This window comes from Athene noctua, chromosome Z, assembly GCF_965140245.1.
Source record: "Athene noctua chromosome Z, bAthNoc1.hap1.1, whole genome shotgun sequence".
Classification (NCBI taxonomy): domain Eukaryota; kingdom Metazoa; phylum Chordata; class Aves; order Strigiformes; family Strigidae; genus Athene; species Athene noctua.
In genome coordinates, this window is record NC_134077.1 from 55,514,736 (window position 1) to 55,538,045 (window position 23,310).

Genomic DNA, 23,310 nt, shown 5'->3' on the forward strand with positions numbered 1-23,310 from the left:
CTACACAGGATTGGGGTAGAGTCCCAATCATATACTTGGATTGAGGTAGAGGCCCAATACATACATTTTCAGCATTACTGCTAATTCCCCTTACCCCTAATTTTCTTCTTTTTTTTTTTTTTTCATCTTTCTGGTGCATTCCAGTTGTTTTTCCAGAGAGTGTGTTAGGCTTGATAGTGAGAGGGGGTTTTCTTTAGCTGTGTGTATGGAACCACATGAAGAAAAAAGGATATTCCAGAGTTCACTATGACGGTCAGGATTATTCTCTCAGCATGGCACGGAAAGATGTAAAATAGTCATGAAGGAAGATACAAAGATCATTCAATCCACAGTACACATAGCATCCCACTACACTCTCTAGAAAGCACAGATATTTTTGCTCTGTGCCTATCTTCACTATTCTGTGATCACAGGTCAGAGCCCTGGGAGGGTCCACAGCTGGGAAAGCCTGAGATGCTCCTGAAAAGAATGGGAACAGTCAAGGGAGTGTGAACAGATGGATCCAAAGACTAGTCATACATGGGGACAAATTTTTGTTATGTTATTCCTTTTCAGTGTTCTTGTTTAGATAATAAAAAAATGTTCGTTTTTTCTTATGGAATAAAGCAGCCCAAGGCCTCTTGCCTTCTTATCTCCAAATCCCTACATTATACTCTGTGTGTATAATTTAAATGAGAGAACATAAAGTCATTTGAGGTCCCAATGGCATGATCTAAAATGCTAGAGATCATACTGTATCAGCAGTAATCCATGATTATTGTAGAAAAAAGACACCTAGAAGAGGGCATGGATGAATAGCTGGTGGAATTAAACAAAGATGGATTATTTCAACTAGCTTTCATCATGCCCTTTTTTCCTAATCCATATTTCCTAATCCAAGAAGCAGTTCTTCAATCACTGTCATAAAACAATGTAATGAGTACTTTGATACAAGAAAAGCAGATAAAAAATGCCTAACTGGAGGTCTTATAAAATGACAAAGACTTGGTGTATGTAAAGATGACAATTTGAAGAGCTTGGAGTGAGCTAGCTTGGCCAAGGAAGAACGATACAGCTGCACACATTCCATGCTTGACTAGTCAAACAGCTGTATTTGATATTGTCTTGTGCTGGAAGAGCCTGGTGATTTTCCCTCCAGAAGTGGGAGGCTGGTTGATACTGACAGCGGTGCAGCTAATTGTTAATGCTGGAATATCAGCCCTTTATTTTCAAGTTGAAAAGTCTTGCAATATATTCATTTTTCCAAGGGTGAGCCAATATAACCTGGACCTGTGCTACCTGTTCTAGGCATCATTTAGGAATACCTCTGCCTCTCTGGGTAGTCTGTCTTGCTTTTCTTGAGATGTGCAATGGTAGAAATGTTTTGATGCTTCTGCAAGTCCACTTGTCAGTTTTGGCTTTCTTGAGGCTGTATTGCCCGTTGACAAGTGAGTTTATAGTTTGATAGTATGGGATTCACAATCAGATTGAATAGCCTACATCTTAAAAATGAATGTCATAAGTAAGAGCACTTAGTGCTGGCAGACTTGCAGATAGCATTCAGGGTGGGGAAAAAATTATCCAGGAGGGTCCTGAATTTTTTTGTGGAGCTTGTGCCTGTGGGAGTAGGAGACCTTTCACATTCAGAGGTCCTCTTGCGGTCCTCTGAGGGGAAGGCAGGAGAACTGAGAAGATGCAGATCAGTTGTGGAAATCTGTACAGAAGAATTTATTTCTGTTATGTGGCAGGGCTTTTATGTACTCAGTATCCAGAATAAAGCGTATCCCTTACCACTCCTTTGTCCTCTTTATTCCTTGGTGAAATGAAATTCCTTGGTGAAATTTCTTGTGTAGCAATAAAGATTTTTTTTTTACCCTGTAGCCAGTGCTGTCAAGCAGCTGGCTGGCATTGTAATTTTTCACACTTTTCCCTTTTCACAAGGAAAGACCATACACTGTAATGCAGGCACTGGCCAGCTCTGAAGGTAGGAGGACAGGCTCATGTATTGCTAGGTCCAAGGGGCAGTCATCATCCTCACAACAGGGGTAAGAGATTCGAGATGACTGGAAAGCTGTTATTCAAGTGACCTTCCCTCCCCCAGCCCAGGGCAGAAAATGGACTATTTCTTTATGAGGGAATAGTTTTGGTTTGTTTGTTGGGTTTTTTTGTTTGTTTGTTTGTTTTTTGTTTTAAATACTGTGGATGCAGAGTTTCTCTGATGATTTTGGAAGTCTAGGAGGGACATAGTTTCAGGGTGGAGTTAGGGGATGCTGATACTTGGGTTATGTTTGAATCCCTAGCATTAGGACTTCTTTCCAGAAGGTGTAGAACAAGGAGGGTCTTCCTACAGCTGTTTGTTAACACAAAAGACAGTCACACAGTTTCCCAAAAAAAGTTAACAAGGTAGTTCCTACTACTTTTGGTGTTAGATCTTTTATGAGAAATAGATTTTTATTTTTTCCTGTGTTTCAATGAAGATTGTGTTTTGAAGTCATGATGGCTGTACTTCTAGTTTGGAATTCCTCTGCTAGAATTTGGCTTATGACTGATTTTTTAGATTGAAAGGCCAGCTGCTCTATCATTGTGGCATGCTTGTTTTACAAATCTATGATGGGTTTAAACCAGTCTGGTGTGAACAAAACTCCCATATTGTTCCAGAAAAACAAGAAAACTAATAGATGATCTCCTCCTCACCCAAATTGAGGAAAAGGTTCCTTGAATTATTGTATTAGGAATGTTAACGTTTTCTGCCTGTTCATTATAGTATTATTTTCTGGATCTGTTGCTCATGAATTTGTCTAATTTTTTTTTTTTTTAATGTAGTAATACTGGCTTTTTTCACAGCCTTCTGAGACACTACCTGCTGTATAAGGTACTTTTGTCTGCCTTAAGCAGTTTTCTGATTTCACTGACTTCACCCTAGCTCTAGTATTACAGGATTCAGTGGAGTTCTGCATTTGCCTTTACCCTCAAGATTTCATAAGACCCATTCTTACTCCCCCTCAGCCACCATGTCTTATTGTAAGGGAGGCTCTATCATCTCATTCGTTTTAGTTGTTTTCTGTATCAAGCTCAGCTATGTCCAATTTAGGATGCAGAGGCTACAGCTAGGTAAAGCATTCAAGATGTGATTACACCAAAGCTTTAAATAGTAGCAAAATCTCTCTCTGTCTTGTTCACAGTATCTCCTGATATGCCAGACTTTTTACTGGCTTTTTTGGCTGCTGCTACACCCTGAGTTGATGATTTCAGAGACCTGTCTGTGATGACTCCAAGATCTATCTATGAACTCTGTGTTTTATCAGTAGCTAATAGAGTGATGGCTTTTCTTTAATATATATCAAAATATTTCTCAAATATTAGTAAGTAGACAAGCAATATACTTTTAGAGAATATAATTTTTTTTCTATTAGCCTTTTATCTAGATGGCACTGTAAAACATAGAAAAGATGTTCTCTTAGTTGTGGTATTACATATGAGGATGTAGTAATTAGTGTTTAGGTTAGATTGGTTAGTCTTTGGCAGGAAGCTAGTGCTCCTGCACTTTACTTGATGATAGCTACTCTAGGAGACAGAATGCAAAGATAATGTGCAGAATACATAAAGAACTCATAAATCCTGCTGGGGGAGGAGGGCACCCAGTCCAGGAATTGTGTAAACACGTTAATTCGTCCTCTGCTACTCTGCACTTGAGTAGCACAGTAGCATGGGAAAGACCAGTGCAGTCAAAGTCAGACACCACACTAAGGTAACAACTTTTGAAACATTGCTGAATCTCTTGAGGTGACCATGTCACCTACAAAGTCTGCAACAACACTGGGAGAAGTGCTTGTTACTGGAATAAAATGAGTGAAGTGACTTGAACACAACAAGAAAACACTGTGTGGACAAACCACAAAGTCTGGCTGTGGGCAAGCTTTCTTGCCTCATTGAATGTCTTAAAATAGATAAATATATTGACTGTTAAGCAGTTAGCAACATGGTCTCTGGGGGTCATGAAGCCTGCTTAAAAACAAGAATAGATATTGCTGACCCTTCATCTGCAGTTGCAGAAAGGGCTTGGCTAACTTGGAGTTGAGTCATCTTTATTGCAAACAAGTAATAGATGGAAATGAGGTTATTCCAGTGATAGACATTTGCGAGTATAAGTGCTGAAGCATACCTTTACTAGTTTGTTGGTAAGTCTGAGTATTTAGGGCTGTAAATCAGGCTATAAAGTTGTGCCAGGGCTTGGAAGAAAACAGCTGTGGTGGAAGGACATGAGGAGCAGCAAATTCAGTCATTTCTGTAACTGTAGCCAATTTTAAGTACATGCATAAACCTTACTTAATCCAGGAGTCAGGTATGTGTTCATAGATCTTTGGTGACTTGGGACATAAATTGCTTTATCAGAATTATAGGGAATGTATGAAGTTGAGCCAAACTTTGGCAAAGCTTGCAACATTGGCTTTCAGTCTAAAGGACATTTATCTCCTTCATTTGAAAGTACTCCTTAATGTCTTAGTCTTGTTCCAGACTGCCCCTCTTGCTTTGAGGATGAATGGTATGCCATGCAGCTGGCTGGGTGGTCTCTGAAAAACACATTCAGGCTCTCTGATTCTGCTCTGCATGGGTATTCATTGTCCTGCCCTTCTTGTAAGTGCAAGTGCATCCCTTGTGTCTGAGCTAACAATTTCTCCAGTCTCCACTGTGAACGCTGCTCAGTGCATCTTTTCCCCTCTTGACTGCTGCCTTCTGTCTTGGAGATGTATTTTTTTTTTTTCCCCCAGAAGTGAAATAATTCTTTGAAAGTGCAGTTTTGAACCGTTTGATTAAGGATTTGAATACTCAAATGCACGCAGCAACTCAGTAGCATGGAACCTTAGTGACAGACAAAATAAACTTCAGTATTTTGATTTTAAAAATTATTAGTGTAATAGAAAGGTAAAGAACAATTTAAGAGACACCCCCATTCCCCAAACAGCCAATGAGACATTGCAACAACAAACTCCCTTTCATATAAGGGAGGAAAACCAGAGCTTCTTCCTCAGACTACCAAATGCTAGGGATTATATATTTTAAGGCAAAGGCAGATGAATAACATCTGTGGCCCGTGTTTGTGACAGAAGCTGGCCTACATGATGGCTTGTGTTCAGCTCTGTCATCCCAGGATGATCACTAGGAAGAAATCAGCTCTGAGGCACAGATGTTCTTTTCCCTACAGTTATATCTTATGTGCTGTTTTGGTTATGTATCCTCTGCTTACTCTGATTTATTTTTTGTTAACATACCTCTCAACAAAAATTGAATAAGTATTTGTGTTTTCCCAACTGTAACAGAAAGGAAATATTTCCTGGCATGTTAAGGAGACAAATGTGAGAAAAATGTGTCGTGCTGAAGTTACAAAAAAATTATAATGAGGATTTTCTGCAATTTTTTAATTCTGATTTTTTTTAAAATTCTGAACAACTTGCAGAGCCAGTGATTTAGCTGGAGGGAATGGATAATAATACATTTTATTTACCTCATTTAATTGACAAAAATATGTATATTGACAATTTAAATTGAAAGCATATATTATTTTTTACTGTAATGAGGCTGACTTTGGGGGGTATTTTTCTGACAAATTTGATAGCTTCATATTGCAAACAGGCTTAAGCAGAAACTACTATAAAACCTATACTTATTCCTGTTTGATTTTTTTCTGGGAAAATTAAAACCATGCATTAGCTTATATAACTGAGACTATTATGGATGCAGAAATTTAATAATGACATTGAGGATCTAGTTAGCAACAACATGTTTGCTTAGAAATACCCCAAGTATGCACACTCCCACCCAACTCCCAAGATCATCTATATAGAATTTTAGTGAAATACACAGAAATGTGGTTTTGCCTTCATTCTAAGGAGTTTCTGTCAGTTCTCCTGTTGTCTTTGATCCTAAGTACCGGTGTAGTATCTTAGTGACCCACCACAAACTGTTGTATTTATGGCTGTCCTCCTATATTAAAAAAAAAAAAAAAAAAAAAAAAGGTTTTGAATTCTACTTAATATATGTGTGCTTTCAAGTTTATTGTCATAAAATAACCCTGTATTGGACAGGAGAGGGATTCCTTGCCATCTCAATTCAGGAGTCTAACTTGTGATTTAGTGCATAGCAATTGAGAGAGAGAAGGAAAGAGAGAGACTGCTTGATTCTTGAATAGTTGCTTTGAGTCAATTCTTGAAGATCTTCTATTCTCCCTGGGCTCTGAAGATAATGGCTTGTAAGAGATGGTCAAGGTGGGCAGCACTGGTGCCTAATCCTGTTACATGGGAAAGAATTTCCTGTAAAACTGTTATTTCTTCTTATAAATACCAAAATATTCATAGAAAAGTAAAAGTAACTCTTCATAGCATTTGCTTCCATCCATACAGCTGGAGTGTCAGATCTGGCACAGTCCAGAGACTTTAGATTGTTATCACTTCAGCCTCGTGTGTGTCAGGACCAGTGGCTTAATAGGCTTTTCCAGAAGCCTGTTTACTTTCATAGCTCATTCTAGTAATTTTCAAACACAGAAACCACTAACGTGTGCTGTCACTGGTGATCTGTTGACCTTCTAGCTCAGCTAACAAGTCATGCTGTGAAATCTTGGGATGCTCTTTCATAGGTGACTTTTTCTGTCACCTCTTAAAAGGTGAACTCAGTCTGGCCTCAAGCTAATCATCCCTGTGGAGAACGACAACCCTGTTTTTCACTTAGCAAAAATTTTAGGATGGGACTACTCATCTGCCTAATTTATGTATGGTATCTACATCAATATACTGAGCCTTTTCTGGTAGGCTATCATTGCAGAATAAGAATTTTTACTGCATCTCACAGAGACCTTCTGTTCACCCTGATGTAGTTCTCCTCTGGGAACTATCTATACCAAATTATGGATGTGAATTATTGAGCTGTTACAGAACACTGATTACAGGAAAAAAAAAAAGGGTTGAAAAATGAAAAAAAAAAGCCCTTGAAATGCAAGGTTCCTGTAGAAACTTGTAATACTGTAATGCAGTGAATGGATGTGGTCACAATGAGAAAAAATTGCTTTTCTCAGTGATAACTGTCTTGTATTTATGTAGCATTAGTAACAATCCAAGAAAAGGAGAAAAAACTCTCTTGCCCTTCAGGCAATACTTCCAATCTTGCTCAAATCTCGAAGTCACTGTAAGCTTCAGGTAAGCTACTTGGTGCAGGAACTCATGGGACACACAGAACCAAGTAACTTGGGCACAGTATGTCTGACATAAGTGTTATTCATAAAGCACATATCTACTGGCTGAACTGTAGCTCGAGGTTGGAGAGGACTGGCAGCATCAAGGAATGTCCTGGAGGCCTGCAGAAGCTACTGAGTCTGTTATTTGAACACTCTCTAGATAGTTGACTTTATCTGGTTAAGGCGATGTCTGAGTGGTTTATTTTCCCAGAGAGGTGAAGCTGCTGAGTGGCGCAGCTGTAACCAGGTAGGTGGCTGGGAAAGGAGCTGTGAGTAGGTGGCTAGGCTGTGAGTTGGTCTGTCTCTGGGAAGCTTCTCTCACAAGGAGAAAGCAAAAGAGAAAGCAATGGCCTTGTGGCTGCATCTGTCCTCTTGCTATTAGAAATAATGATGCTCTTTGGTAGGAGGTGGAGGGCAGTTAGAAGGAGCAGTGGTCAGTGTGCTGTTTTGTCTACAGTGACACAGAGATATTTCTTGTGTAAACCTGTATTTAATGAGAGGGGGTGTGCTCAAACTAGCTTACATTACTGTAATTTATTTCACATTACTAATGAGCATTGTAACAGCTGTACATTTTAAATAAAGTACTCTCCGTGCTATCTCTTAGTGGGTTTTTGTTACTTCTGCTGTCATTGTTTCATATCTATCTGTTTTATATCTACTTTTTCCTGGTTACACTTTATCTCTTTTGCTCCTGTTGAAGGTAGCAAGAGAGAGAAAAAATAATTGCACATTTTTGCACTGATAAATTATATCTGTTACAAAAAAATACCACAGAATTTCCCAATCTTTTAAATTGTATTTCAGATACCTCTTATATCTACAAATAAAAAGGGACATTTTCCATGGCCGTTTGCTGTGTTCTTTTTCTGATGCTGCCTACCTGGGTGCCTGCATTGTCCAAGGTAAGTACAAGCAGCAGGCTTTTTTAAATACTTAACTCATAGGTGTGTTCAGTATAAACTCAAAACCATCTCAGGGGTATAGGTAGCAATAATGTGGGGTTTTTTTCAGTTGTAATGTTTTGCTGCATTCATAGAATCAACTAGGTTGGAAAGGACCTTGAAGATCACCTAGTGCAACAATTAACCTCACGCTGACCGTTCCCAGCTACACCAGATCCCTCAGCACTATGTCAGCCCGACTCTTAAACACCTCCAGGGATGGGGACTCCACCACTGCCCTGGGCAGCCCATTCCAATGCCCAACAACCCCTTCTGGAAAGAAATGCTTCCTAATATCCAGTCTAAACCTTCTCTGGTGCAACTTGAGGCCATTACCTCTTGTCTTATTGCTTACTATGTGGTTAAAGAGACTCATCCCCAGCTCTCTGCACCCTCCTTTCAGGTAGCTGTAGAGGGTGATAAGGTCTCCCCTCAGCCTCCTCTTCTCCAGACTAAACACCCCCAGTTCCCTCAGCCGCTCCTCGTACGACCTGTGCTCCAGACCCTGCACCAGCTTCGTTGCCCTTCTCTGGACACGCTCGAGTCATTCAATGTCCTTTTTGTAGTGAGGAGCCCAAAACTGAACACAGGAATCGAGGGGCGGCCTCCCCAGTGCCGAGTACAGGGCTCAGATCCCTTCCCTGTCCCTGCTGGCCACGCTATTGCTGACACAAGCCAGGATGCCACTGGCCTTCTTGTCCCCCTGGGCACACTGCTGGCTCCTGTTCAGCCGGCTGTCAATCAACCCCCCAGGTCCCTCTCTGACTGGCAGCTCTCCAGCCACTCCTCCCCAAGCCTGTAGCGCTGCTGGGGGTTGTTGTGGCCCAAGGGCAGCCCCCAGCATTTGGCCTTATGGAAACTCCTCCAGTTGGCCTCCTTGTCAAGCAGGACCTGCCTTTCATAACCCCATGCTGACTGGGCCTGAGCGTCTGGTTCTCCCTCATGTGCTGTGTGATGTTACTCAGGATGAGCTGCTCCATCAGCTTCCCGGGCACCAAAGTCAAGCTGACAGCCCTGTAATTTTCTGGATCATCCTTCTGACCCTTCTTATATATGGGCGTCACATTGGCCAGTTTCCAATGTGTTGGGACCTCCCCAGTCAGCCAGGACTGCTGGTAAATGATGGAAAGCGGCTTGGCGAGCACCCCAGCCAGCTCCTTCAGCACCCTCGGGTGTATCCCATCCTGTCCCATAGACTGTGTGTGTGTCTGTGTGATGCAGCAGGTCACTGACTGTCTCCTCCTGGATTGTGGAGGATTCGTTCTCCCAGAACATGCACTGTTAAGTGTTTTAAGGAATTCAGTCCTTTATCCAACTAAAACCAAACTGGAACTCATTAAAAAAATTAAACCCAATGTGTTGTCTTAGCATTTAAGTGAAAAAATATGGCATCAGTGTGGGATTACAGTTATAAATAAAGGAAAATTCTCTTCAGAATACTGGATGTAAATGTAGCCTATTCTATTTAAAGTAAGCAGAAAAAAGTGTCACTCAGTGCCCTTTCTTATGGTAAAGATGACCTGTGTGATGATGAGATCTCCGGCAAAAACAGTGGATGTAATTCAAGAAGAAAGTTATTTTCTTTTTTTTTTTTTTTTCCCCCCCTTTTTTTATTCTCTTCCTCTCTGTCCCCATCATTTCCTTAGGGCCAACTTGAGGTATATGCCTTGGATTGCACATAGAGAAATAGCTAGATTTCTAATTAGGGACATCATGTGTGTGGAAGTCCCCTTCATTCTGCCTTAACATGAATGAAGCTCTTCATGCATTATAAGGCAGCATATTGAAACGAAGATTGAGTCTAGGCCTTATTAAAAGAGGCTTATTTGGAAAATCTAAACACCAAGTTCCGTGTTTGGGTGTCTAAGTGACACATCTTTTAGAAGAGAAATCGAATACTGTGGGCCACCTTAAATAATGTTACAACCTGTGTTTCTCTGCTGAAACTGAATTAAAGTAGTCCATATCAGTGAGAATAAATTGGTGTAAAAAAGTAGAATCTGGAATGCATTTTTTAGTTCTGCCTGATACCAGAATGACAGGTACTCAAAGGGGGAACATTGCGTATGCCTCTGGTTTATAGAGCATGTTTCTGCCACAGAAAATAGTTTGTGATTGCTAATTACTGCAGAAGTTAATAAGCTGTGAACTTCACTTGAAACTCATTGAAGTGGCAGTTACAAGGATTTTGTTGTTTCAATTAACTTTCAATTCTTCAAAGTAACATTTCTTGAGAGATGCTGGTTTCTTACCGATCATGAAAGTATCTTGAATTACACTGTATTTACAGACTTTTTTCTTTATTAAGTAATGTTGCAACTGAATTTTTCTGTTTTGTTTTGTATTTTGGATCTGTTTAGCTGAGCTTGGTGATTATGATCCTGATGAACACCCAGATAATTACATCAGCGACTTCAAGATTTTTCCAAAGCAGTCACAAAAGCTTGAGAAGAAAATAGCTGAAATGCATAAAAATGAATTCAGGTAATTTAGCATGCTGTTTGGTAATGAAACAGCTAGAAATAATCGTATCTGTTTCCAGATAGTGTATGTTAATTTATGAGGGTTTGTTCCTTGGATTATAACAGATACTCCACCACTATACTGTATTTGAGTATGCTATATTTGAAAATGCGGTTTTGGCTTAGTGTGATTTCTTTTCCTGTTAACATTCATTAATTATAGCTGATTCCTGCATTTGTGCTGGTAATTTAGACTGCATTTGCTTGAAACGTAGGTCTGGCTAGCGGGAGCGGCTCACATCATGAGTGCTGCTCTGGTTAATTAGTGGAATAACATCTTCCATTTAGGGATCATACGTCTTCAGCTGTGAAATTTCTGTATGTGGTGCAGTTTTAAAATTCTTGATAGATATTGACATGACTGAAACTGTAATTAAGTTATTTTATCTGTAGGTTGTTAACATAGTGGTGACTTGCACAGAAATGCATTTAAATAACTTCTTTGGAGGACTAAGGAGGTGAGATTCAGAACTTTGCATGCTCTTTTTCTGTCCTAATCTTTTAATAGTGTGACAACGGGAAATGGAGAAAGATAGATTAATCATTCTTTTGGTTTCAAAGTTGAATGTGTCCCTGAAGTACGGTTTTTCGGGAGAGAAGGAGCAGTGCATTGTGCAACTGTACCCTCTTCAGGATTGCTGGCGAATGACACGCACAGTAGTGACGGTGGCTTGTATTATGCCCTAGTCAATTCGCTTAGTTGAGGATTTCCTCGGAAAACTTGGAGAGGAATAGGATGTACAGAAAAACAAATGAAAGCAAACGATTAATTACATAAAGTAGATGGACAAATACTATTCAAAGATTACAAGGCACTTGCTTAAAACCCCTGTGTTTTGTTTTCATATTGCAATATACGTAAATGCTTTGCTTAAGTATATGAATACTATTTATACAAAAATTAGATTGTGAGACTCCAAATCCCTGGGGGAAAAAAAAAAGAAAAAGAAAATTCCTTTTTAGAAGAGTTAAAGCTTAAAGTGCGCCTTTTTTTTTTCAGAAGCCTATTAAATATGTTGTTCAACCAAAGTGCAATATTCATGACAGTATGCTTGCCAGTATTAATATGTCTTCTATCTTTTCCTTCCTGAAGCCTATATAATTTGTTTATATTTATTTCAGCAAAACAGTCTTTTAAATGGCACAGGTACATCTAATATTTTTAGAGCAGTTCAGGCTGCGCTTTACACAGACCAACAGAAACAGCCCTTTAAAAAAGAAAACAGAATTTCTGTTACTTTCATTATTGTTCATACAGTGGCTGGAGATTTCCAAAAGATAAATTCAACCTTTAAAAACCAAGCTCTTCATCAGTTAAGCCAAGGTGCAATTGAAAAGATTTTGATCAATTCAGTCTTTCAAGTACAGGCTAGTGCTTTATTTAAAGTTAGGAGAAGGGAAGGAGGGGTGGTTAGCCAAAGCTGGTGTTTTCTGTATTTCACAGCACTGTGACAGGTGTATTCTTCTGTGTTGGTTTTGTGCATAATTCTGCCCATCCACTGTAAATTTGATCTGCTAGTTCCTCTATTATGAATAACCAGGCACATTTTTTAGCTCATTTTTAAAACTCCCTTTCCTGTTACTGTAATGTTCCTGATCCTGTGACAATAAATGTTACAAGCCTTCACCCAAGTCCCTTTGGGATTTTCCTAGTCATGGATTATTCCCATCGATGGTGCTCACCATGTGAGGATGGCCCCTGAATTTTTTCAGTAGTCTTGGTGAGGTACACTCATGATTCATTATTGCTTTTCGTACATGTTGTGGTTTGAGATCAGAGGGCAACTGAGCACCATGCAGCCACTCACCCCCTCCTTCCCCCCAGCCCTGAGAAAGGGAAAATAAGCAAAGATGCTGCTCACTCCTGCCTTCCCCCCAGTGCTGAGAAGGAGGGAAGCAAGAGACCCAGGAAATTGAGATGAGAACAGGGAGGGATGGCTGATCTCACCCTTTAAGACAAAAGCAAAAACCAGACTACTTAGGGGAAGAAAAAAAAGAACATAAATTTAATACAGACACTAACAGCAACACTTAACAGACAGAGTAGGACTGTGAGAAGCATTACCACATCTTAAAAACACCTTCACCCACCCCTCCCTTCTTCCTGAGCTCAGCTTGGCACCAAATACCTCTACCTCCTCCCTCCCAGCAGTGCAGGGGGCAGGGAATGGCGGGTGCACTCAGTCCCACTGCTTCTTCCACCTCAGAGGAGGGAAAACTTGTGGCAGTCCTCCCGTGTTCCAGGGCAGTCCCCCTCTCACAGGAGACAGTCGTCCACAAACCAGCTCCGACACGAGTCACTCCCACGGGCGTGTGCGTCACCCCCACGTGTGGCAATCCTCCCAGTGCTGAACTGCAACAGTGGGGGCTTCTACCCAGAGAGTCACAGCCATCACAGAATCAGAATCATCTAGGTTAGAAAAGACCTTGGAGATGGTCTAGTCCCCTTGGAGATGGTCTAGTCCAACCACACTCACAGTTCCCTACCACACCATATCCCTCAGCTCTATGTCAACCCAACTCTTAAACACCTCCAGGGATGGGGACTCCACCACTGCCCTGGGCAGCCCATTCCAACACCCAACAACCCCTTCTGGAAAGAAATACTTCCTAATATCCAGTCTAAACCTTCCCTGGTGCAAATTGAGGCCATTAACTGTTCTCCTGTTGCTTACTACATGGTTAAGAAGACTCATCCCCAGCTCTCTGCAGTTTCCTTTCAGGTAGCTGTAGAGGGTGATGAGGTCTCCCCTCAGCCTCCTCTTCTCCAGACTAAACACCCACAGTTTCCTCAGCCGCTCCCACCAGCTTCGTTGTCCTTCCCTGGACACGCTTGAGTCATTCAGTGTCCTTTTTGTAGTGAGGGGCCCAAAACTGAACACAGGAATCGAGGGGTGGCCTCACCAGTGCCGAGTACAGGGGTCAGATCCCTTCCCTGTCCCTGCTGGCCACGCTATTGCTGACACAAGCCAGGGTGCCATTGGCCTTCTTGGCCACCTGGGCACACTGCTGGCTCCTGTTCAGCCGGCTGTCAGTCAGCACCCCCAGGTCCCTCTCTGACTGGCAGCTCTCCAGCCACTCCTCCCCAAGCCTGTAGCGCTGCTGGGGGTTGTTGTGGCCCAAGGGCAGCCCCTGGCATTTGGCCTTATGGAAACTCCTCCAGTTGGCCTCAGCCCATGGCTCCAGCCTGTCCAGGTCTCTCTGCAGAGCCTCCCTACCCTCGAGCACATCAACACTCCCACCCAACTTGGGGTCATCTGCAAACTAACTGAGGGTGCACTCGATCCCCTCCTCTAGATCATCAATAAAGATGTTAAACAGGAGTGGCCTCAACACCAAGCCCTGGGATTTAACTGGATTTAACTCCGTTCACCACAACTCTTTGGGCCCGGCCATCCAGCCAGCTTTTTACCCAGCAAAGCATGTGCCCATCTAAGCCTTGAGCAGTCAGCTTTGCCAGGAGAATGCTGTGGGAAACGGTATCAAAGACCTTAATAAAGTCAAGGTAAGCAACATCCACAGCCTTTCTCTCATCCAATAAGCAGGTCGCCCTGTCGTAGAAGGAGATCAGGTTTGTCAGGCAGGACCTGCCTTTCATAAACCCATGCTGACTGGGCCTGAGCATCTGGTTGTCTTGCATGTGCTGTGTGATGTTACTCAGGATGAGCTGCTCCATCAGCTTCCCGGGCACCCCAGCCAGCTCCTTCAGCACCCTCGGGTGTATCCCATCTGGTCCCACAGACTTGTGTGTGTCTGTGTGATGCAGCAGGTCACTGACTGTCTCCTCCTGGATTGTGGCGGGGGGTCATTCTCCCAGTCTCTGTCTTCTAGCTGAGGAGATTGGATTCCCTCAATACAGCTAGTCTTATTCTTAAAGACTGAGGCTAAGAAGGCATTAAGCACCTCAGCCTTTCCCTCATCACTTGTTGCCATGTTTCTTCCTGCGTCTACCAGGGGATGGAGGCTCTCCCGGTTCTTTCTTTTGCTGTTGACATAGAAACATTTCTTGTTGTCCTTGGTTGCTGAAGCCAGATTAATTTCCAGCTGGACTTTAGACCTCCTGATTTCCACCCTGCATACCCTCACAGCCTCTTTGTAATCATTGTGAGTGGCTAACCCCTTCTTCCAAAGGCTGTAAACTCTCCTTTTCTCCCTGCGTTGCAGCCAAAGCTCCCTGTTTAGCCTTCTGGTGCAGTCACCTGTCCAGCTGTAAGTCCCCTCACAGCTGCAAATCATCATCTGCTCCACCGTAGACCCCCATGGGTGGCAGGGGGCGGCTCTGCCATCTCAACAGAGGATCCAGGGGAGTCTCTGCTCTGGCACACACACACACCTCCCCCCCTTCTCCTCTGTTCTTCCACTGACCTCGGTGTTCACACAGATGTTCTTCTCACAACTCCCACCACAACTCCTCCCAGGTTCTCCTCCTTAAATACGTTATCACAGAGGTGCAGCCGCCGTTACTTATTGGCCTGGCCTTGGTGCAAAGGGAGGTTCGACTTGGAGCCTGGGCAGCCTCAAGAAGCTTCTCGCAGGCACCGCTGCTGTAACATCCACGCCTGCTACCAAAAAACCCCCAGACACTCACTCAGACCAGAACAGGAAATTAGATGGTATCAACCTGACTTTTGCCTGTGTATATGCTGATTCCTGCAAAGAATTCCAGGAGGAGATTGAGGCATAACTATAATTTATAGCATAACTCTTCTCATACATCCCACATATATATACATATAAGTTTCTTGATTCTATTTCTGTTCTAGATTTTACCAATTTTTATGTTATTAATGTTAGGCTCAGTGGCTTACAGCTCTTTACAGCCCTCAGGAACTGTTTCTTTAGGTTTTCTTTGGCTTATGTCAGCATCTTGTGTGCCTTATGTATTTGGTTACAAAGACAGTTTCAGAGCTGTCTGGATAGCTACTGTCTAGCAATTTTCCACTGTAGCTCTGTCTTCCCCAAATTGATCGTCCTATTACATTTTTTACATCAGACATTCACTAGTCACATAGAAGTTTTACCTTTTTCCAGATACTTAATTCCACAGACCTGTGTTCTAGGAGTACAAATTAATAAAATATATCTGTCATAAAATGAGCTATACAGAGAGAGAGAGGCCCAGTACCAGACAATCAGATTTCTGTATCTAGCTGGAAAAAGATGATTAGAAAAAACACTGTATTTACAGGTTTCTGTCTGGTATTGATCAGGACATCTGTTTCACTGCATTCAACAAGTTGCATTTTCTGATAAGAAGTAATGTTTTTCTGTTCAATGAGTATTTTTAAATGCTGCAAGAGGTTCCCCTGACCTTTTTTAAAAAGGTACTTGAGTGATGTGTTAACTAAGAACTAACATGTGAGAGAGCAGAAGAGATGAAGAGCCATTTTAGTCCAGCTGCTGTTCTGCTACCTTCAGAAGAGTTACTTCTGAGTTTAAGCACTGCAAGTGAGACTGATTCTTTTATTTCTTCACATGTGTAAATAAACAAAGGTCATGGCATCTCTCTCCTGCAGCAGGCTCCCATATAACCAAAGCCCTGTGGCTTGGAAGGGGCCAGGTCTTCACTGAATCCCGTCTCAGCATCCTCAAGACCTCTTCACTCGGCACATATTTTCTTCTGTCCTACATCATGATAGAAGAATTTGTCTATTGAAAAGGCACATGAAGACTGTGACGGGAGTGTCTGGGAAGTAGCAATAGGGTCCTGTGACAGCTGCCAGTGACTTAGTGACTCATCTTGTGTCATTTAGGAGCCTTGTTCTTATTAATTAAAATGGATGTATGACATGGTGCCCCTATTTCTTATCCTTTGTGGCTGTGAGAGCATCACTGGGTTTTAGCAAAATGTGACCTTTTATATGACTTTCCACTGCACCTGACCGCAAAAATGTAAATGTGACAGACAAAAATGCATGTCAGCTTTATTGAGCTGTGATTAATTGTCTGGTGAATTTTAATTAACTATTCTTCATTCATTGGGAAAGGGAGAGGTACAGAAATAATTTTACTGAACCTTTCCAGTGGTGGGACAAACATGTGTCTTGATTTCATCACAATACATATTCTCATTTTCCTGTCATTCCAAGTAAGTTCTCTTTTAAAACACAGTATACTGCTGAAGGCAAATAGATAATGCTCTTATAACTTAAAATCTTAGAATATGTGAGGATGCATTAGGAACTGGTGAGACCTGGAGACTTGGTTCTTAAAAGAATTCAAAATTAATTTGTATATTATAGTTTTAGGTATGTTGACTTACAACACAATATAGCTACTGAAGTAATAGCTACTTGCATTTCTGTTTCCCTGCTACTGTAATTAGATTGGGAGAGATTTGGCCCATAAAAATCTAGATATTCTGTGAGTGTATTCTGGTGTACCTTCTTCAAGTGAAGTGAATGCTAAAGTCCCTCCCCAGGTTGTTCATTTGCATGTCCCTTTCGCCCTTTTAATCAGATGTGTGCAAGTGCTTCTAAGGTTGCATTGTAAATCACATCAGTGAAGTGATCCAAGATAAAAATAACTTAGTTTCTTTTACTTGACTTCCACGCAAAAGTACGTGGAACCATACATTCAGGTATAAAGCCATAGTTCATTTTTATTTGTGTTTACTAAAACCCCCCAGTTTAACAAAAATATAGTGAAGAATTCTGTATTGATTTGGTGAAAACCAAACCAAAACTAACCCCTCAAATGAGTTTAAGCAGAGTCATGACATCTTCTAGGTAGAGGAGAGGAAAGCTGCGTGAAATGTTAATTCTTCAAGTATAGCAGTGGAATTATTAGGATTACTGGGGTTTTTTTGGGAAAGATCACTCGGGTGATCTTAATAATCTCTTCGGAATTCGAGGTTTTGCTGTGGTTTTGGGGGGTGGTGTGGTATGTGTGTGTTAAAACACATTAGGAGTTTGCTCTTTCCAGTTGTTCCCAAGCCATCATACTTTTTCTGTGGCAGAATTAGTACTGTTTGTTTGGGCAGCCTGCATTAGTGGCTTCCCAGTTTTGCTTCTAGCTCTTGCTATTGGATTTTGTGGGCTCCTCTTACAAAAGAATGGACTTTGTACGTATGTATGTACATACCTATGTCAGTACTAGTTCCAAACTGAATTCTGTGTTGTTATAACTGTGGGATTTCTGTGGGATTTGCTTCAGATAACCAAATAAAGCATCAGATGGTTTTGGTGCAGTCACATTCCTTTCTTCCTTTTCCAAGACAAAAATTCCTTCTTATGAATCAACTCTTATGTCCTTTAACAGAACATTTATTACTGTGATAAAATTCCCTGGCTTTTGAAAGATACCTGTCAGACAGAGCTCCCTGAGGCCAGACACCTGGAAAGACAGATGTTTCCAAAGAGAACATACACATAAATCCCTATCATGGGAATTTATATTTGTAGGAATCATGTTTTTTTTTTTCCCTTTTTTCTTTTTGAAAGGACTCAGTGGTTGAAAATAAAGATTTTTTGTTCTGTATCCTACCTGAAATCTAATGATCCATTTGTACTTATTCCTGATAGGAAATTTTATGCCATGTAATTTATGTAAAGGTGTTATGTAAACCGTCATTAATTTACCTGAAAGCCCTATGCAAACATTAACTTTGATTGGTAAATTACAAGAGTTACATTACCTGTTCAGATGCCTGTTTCCCAGACTGACCTTATATAGGTAAATGCAAGTTATTTATCATTGCTTGGGATGGCCACTGTGTGGATACAGGCTCAAGACAGTGCGACTGTCAGTGCAACTGAATTGGCTGTGGTCCCCATTGTGTGTATCCACACCGGCTTTGGCAAAAGTTGTATGTGGGAGAACATCTTTTGGGAGAAGAAAAAGTTTCCTCTGAGGGTGTGAAATTACTGCCATGTTCTGCTATTAACTACCTCAAAATCACTTCAAACTTTTAAGCTAAAGGGTAGTATTTTCTTGAAAATCACAGTAGCAAAACAGTGCTTGTGTTTAATCCAAGCTAAATTAAAACTGTTGTTTAAATTTGATTTGGAAGTCATATATCTTTTTTATGCTTTGCTGCATCATCTACACTGTAAGTACTCAGTGGTGATTTAAGTACTTCTGACTTCCCTCTGCTGCTCTCTTACTGTATTCCCCTCACTGTACCATGGGTTACCATGGTTGCTCAGACTCTGGTGCTAGCAGGAGTACAGGATTTCCCAGTCTCTGCTGATCTGGCTCTGCAGCTCTTGTGCAGATGTGGAGCTGTAGCTGTCAGTGGAGCCACTGGCAAGTGGAACTACAAATGTTACTATCAGAGTATGTTCTGGGAGGCTGGCCTAGAAGACTTGGTAAGGGTTGCTAGAAAATGCTTCTCTTTGTGGGTGTTAATATAATTTGATCCAAGATTAAAGCAACTTCTTGCATGACACTGAATACATTAAAAAGTGCTAAAACTAAATTCCCATTTGACAAGTCCAGAATAAGGTGGATCTTGTATTTCAATTAAGAGCTTCTTGCCATTAAAAGTACGTATTATCTGCTTAGATGCATTTAATGCTGGCAGCTCACTGATCTATGCGTTATATTTAGCTTATTGTACTAGCCTAATCACATTGGTATCTTAACGGCCTTGTACACACAAAGGGAATCTGCTTGGAAGGACATATGGTGTGCTCCAAAACTTCCAACACATTACAGAGGCCACTTTGATGGGGACTGAGGATCTGTTGAGGTTTACATGGAGGGAAGGGGATAGTCTGAAACAAGCAGGACTTGGGCTACAGCAGGGATATATGACTTCCAGACCTAAGGAGCCAAAGTCTTTGTAGTTCTCAGCTATACAAAGTATATCAAGGACTCTGAAGACCTGAGGAGGACAATGGTGTGTGGTTGGAATTCACAGGCAGATAGTGATGACAGCTGCTTGGGGTACCACCTACGTTACGGCCCTGGACTGCACAGAATGTCCTCTTCGTTTCTGACTTGATAGCCCACGTTGGCTGATTTACAATTTCCCAGTGTAGTCATTTAGATTTATGCATCAGGCTATATGTTGGCACATGTCACTGCAACTTCAGAATTATCTAATCCTCTCTAATTTAGTGATTGGGTATTAAAATGCCATTGTATTTGCTGTAATAGGTGAATAATTTGTTTATTTCTATTCTGCTATATATTCCTGGTATATTCTTTCACTCTAATTTTTATCAGTTGTAATTTTGCTGAATTAGGGAGATGGCTGGAATGTATGTTTGTTAGAAGTTTGAAACAACAGGTCCTCCTGGTCATGTAGTCCTTTCCTTGAAGAATGATGTGTGTGTTGCTTTCCTCAAGGCTTTGTTTTTCTGAACCATTTTTTTCTTACCACCTGCTTAAAACCAATTAAAATGAAGGAACTGTTCTTGTAATTCTGGGTGCACTTACTAGAAAATGGTAAGAGTGAGATGGTGTTTTGTTGAATTGGTGTCTGCATGGCAGAGAATATTTCCGAAGCTTTAAAGTAAGGAGCAGGTTTACCTGAACATGATTCTAATGGAAGATGCATTTGTATCAGTAATCTAGAGAAAGGACCTTCACAGACAAAACAGGTGACTTTTCCCTCTTCTTTTCCCAAAAGTCTGATGCAATTAAAAACTGGGAAGATATATCAATACATGTGATTTTTCTTTTAATGGGAATTCCAAGAAGTATTCAGCAAAAAGGATAATTGGATTGAATTAGAAAAGGTAGCTGTTTTCATTGTAGCATTGATAATTTTTTAGCTTTAAGAAAGATTGTGTGTGTGTGTGTGTACGCTTTTTTTTTTTCCCCTCCCCCCTTGGGAAGAGTGGTAATAATTATGATCCACAAATGTGGTTGTTTTCTTTACCAAACTAGTTGTTGCCTGTCTTGTCATGAGGCTTGGATTCAGGTTCTGCATATTTAGCATACTGCTGAATTCATATTTCTGTGTGAATTTCTACAATGCAGGGATTTCTTCATCAGCTGAAAGGATCTATTTCCTTTGCCCCTCTCTTCCCTCTCCACCTCTTCTTTATTTGAGAGAAGGTTTTACAGGCTAGGTGTGTCTGGACCAGAAAGATCAATCTATTGTGATATTAAAAACAGATAGCTCAGTAGATGTTTCTGTGTCACGTGAATAGATTTTAAATTAATAATAGGTAAATTAAAACTGCATCTGCTCTGTAAATGTATTCTGTCTGTTGAACAGACTTAAAGCTGTTTGCATCACTGCATCAATATATGAAGTAAAGTTGAAATACAAATACCTAAACAAGGACTTCAGGGATACTGTCTCAGCCTGAAGACACACAAGTAATTTGACGTGTTCTGATAGAAGGAGTTATTAAGCAGCACATGTCATTACAGTGTGCATGGTGTAAAATTAAACCCATAAGCATTTAATAGATTCAGTAAATGAGTTTGATTATTGTTTTAAAGTGATTATTCAGGTTTTTCTCATCCTAGGATTCTCTCTATCTGAGAGAAAAAACAGTTTTGCAGTACAAATTAAAAGCAACACTTCAGCAATTCAGCTACTTGCCAGGTGCTAAGGTCTCTTTTCATACTCGGACCAATTTAAAAAGGTTTTTCTCTTGCTGGTGCCATTGACCCATTCTCAGGGGAGCAGTGCTGCTGCCTGGGCAATGTGCAAAGCCTGGCCTTGCTATTCTGCCCTAACTGAGCCACAGTCTACAACACAATTTCATTTACCAGTTTCTTCATTTAGGGCTTTTCTTTGAAATTATCACCAACATTGTGCCATTACCTGCAGTACAATTGAAACATTGTTAAGTGTAACAGATTTGTGTTTCAATATCACACTGCCCTCCTTATCACCTTCATCCTGACTAAAAATACTAGCAGACAGACTATTTAAAAACATCTCCATTGTCTGACAAAATCTCCTGAGCTTAAAGGAAAAGTAAAAACTACTCAAGACCTTCAGCACTATAATTGTATATCAATTGGAGTCTCATCCACCTGTAAAAAGATTGAAAGAACAACAGCAAAACCTCAGCCATGTGGTAAGCAGTTCCATGATCGGTATATGGTGTGGCTAAATGTAGATTCTTTATGCAGAATTCTGGCTTTTTTTTTTTAGGTTAAAAGGAAACCCAGGTAACCCTGTTCTTCTGAGGGATGTCCTGTACAAGATCTGGGATGTAACAAGGAGAATGTTTGTAGGTGGAGATCCTTCTTGAAATAGTCACTGTGATCTCTCCTGAGACTGCAGTGAAGTATGTTCACAGTTGCAGAGCAGGCAAAGGGTGCTTGATGGATACTGAGCGTATGTTATTTAAAGCTTTATGGCTGGTACTTTACCCTCGTTTGCGTGTAGATGAATATGTAATGTTTCTAGAAGCCAGATCATTATGATCATTCTTACTTATTCTATGAATTAATTACATTGAAACACCCTACAGACCATAAACACCAGGAAATTAATTGTACATGGACATGCTCAAATACAGTATTGCTTTGTATTCTGCAGCAAGTAACTTTGTTTGACATAGAGATAAGGCAAAAAGATGGACAATCATTATGAATTTTATTATTAGTATAATAGTATATAGATATATATATCTATTATATAATAGATAATAATAGTATCTCACAGCACTTTATAAGTCAGTAAGAGAATCAGAGAAGATAAAGTGATTCAGGAAGCAAGAAACGGAGAATAGCATTAAAAGTTCTTTTTCTTTTCTGTTATTGCTGGAACTAATGCTAAATCCTGTGCTGTCTCATCTTTGATGTTCACTAAGTTTCACTACTTCAACATGTAACAGATACATACCTCAAAGGAAAGCTATGAAGGGAAGAAAATTCTAGAGTGAGGTGCTGTGGGCAGCCCAGCAAACCAAGTAGATCATTGCCTTTGCACACCCAGGAAGTATTCCCTGCTGAGCTTCCTGGCTTTTGAAGTGCTTCAGAGTAGGGGGCCCTGTGGGGAATAAACAGAATTTATATATCCTCTAGTGCATACGTCTACAGAGCCTAAAGGAAGAAACATCACGTTGCAGACTTCTCAGTCTTCTATTAAACTCTTTGTTTCATTAAAACTTTATTAGGGAATTTTTAGATTGATTGATTCCTAGGTTGAATCTTTAATTTGTAGCTAATAAATGTGGAGCTCTAATTTCACAAGTAATCCACATTTTATTCTTTTTACAGTATACAGAGACTTTGTAATGGTTTCTTTCACTGGTTCTGTTCAAAACCTTTGGGTGCTATAGCGGCTGCAACATATGGAAAGGGAACACGTCTTCCATTTAATGCTGAATATACACTGAAGAAGTTGGAAAGTCATATAAGGTCAAAAGGAATGAATGCACTGAGAGAAAGACCTGACTTTCCTGAGAGAACTGAGTTACAAAACAGCAGAGATATGTTGTCTAAATAATCCCTGGTTTTCCACTGTAAGAGGCATTAGTTGAAACACTTGTGTAAGGAAACTCTATACAATTTTGTATAAGGCTGTTTGTTGCATGTAGAAAGCTTAAAGGCTTTTTAAAAAAAGCCAATCAAATGCATGTCTAATGTTAAATCAGTGACTGATAGAAAAATACTGGTTTTGCTGATAGGGTTTGCTGTAGTGCATTTTCATTTAGTAAGGAAAAGTTACAGATTAAAAGCATATTAGTAAGGATTGAATATTAATCCCTTGGTAAAGCAT

At 40.6% G+C, this 23,310-nt stretch overlaps 1 protein-coding gene across 3 annotated transcripts in view; it reads left to right on the forward strand.

The window, feature by feature from the left end:
- The window catches only part of FRMD3 (FERM domain containing 3), a 149,023-nt gene that overhangs the window by 91,743 nt on the left and 33,970 nt on the right, over positions 1-23,310 (forward strand). For all 3 annotated transcript variants that reach the window (XM_074932256.1, XM_074932257.1, XM_074932258.1), the window contains 2 exons: positions 8,012-8,109; positions 10,509-10,632. In XM_074932256.1, the coding sequence (XP_074788357.1) occupies positions 8,012-8,109; positions 10,509-10,632 (222 nt within the window). The remainder of the gene's footprint in view (positions 1-8,011; positions 8,110-10,508; positions 10,633-23,310) is intronic.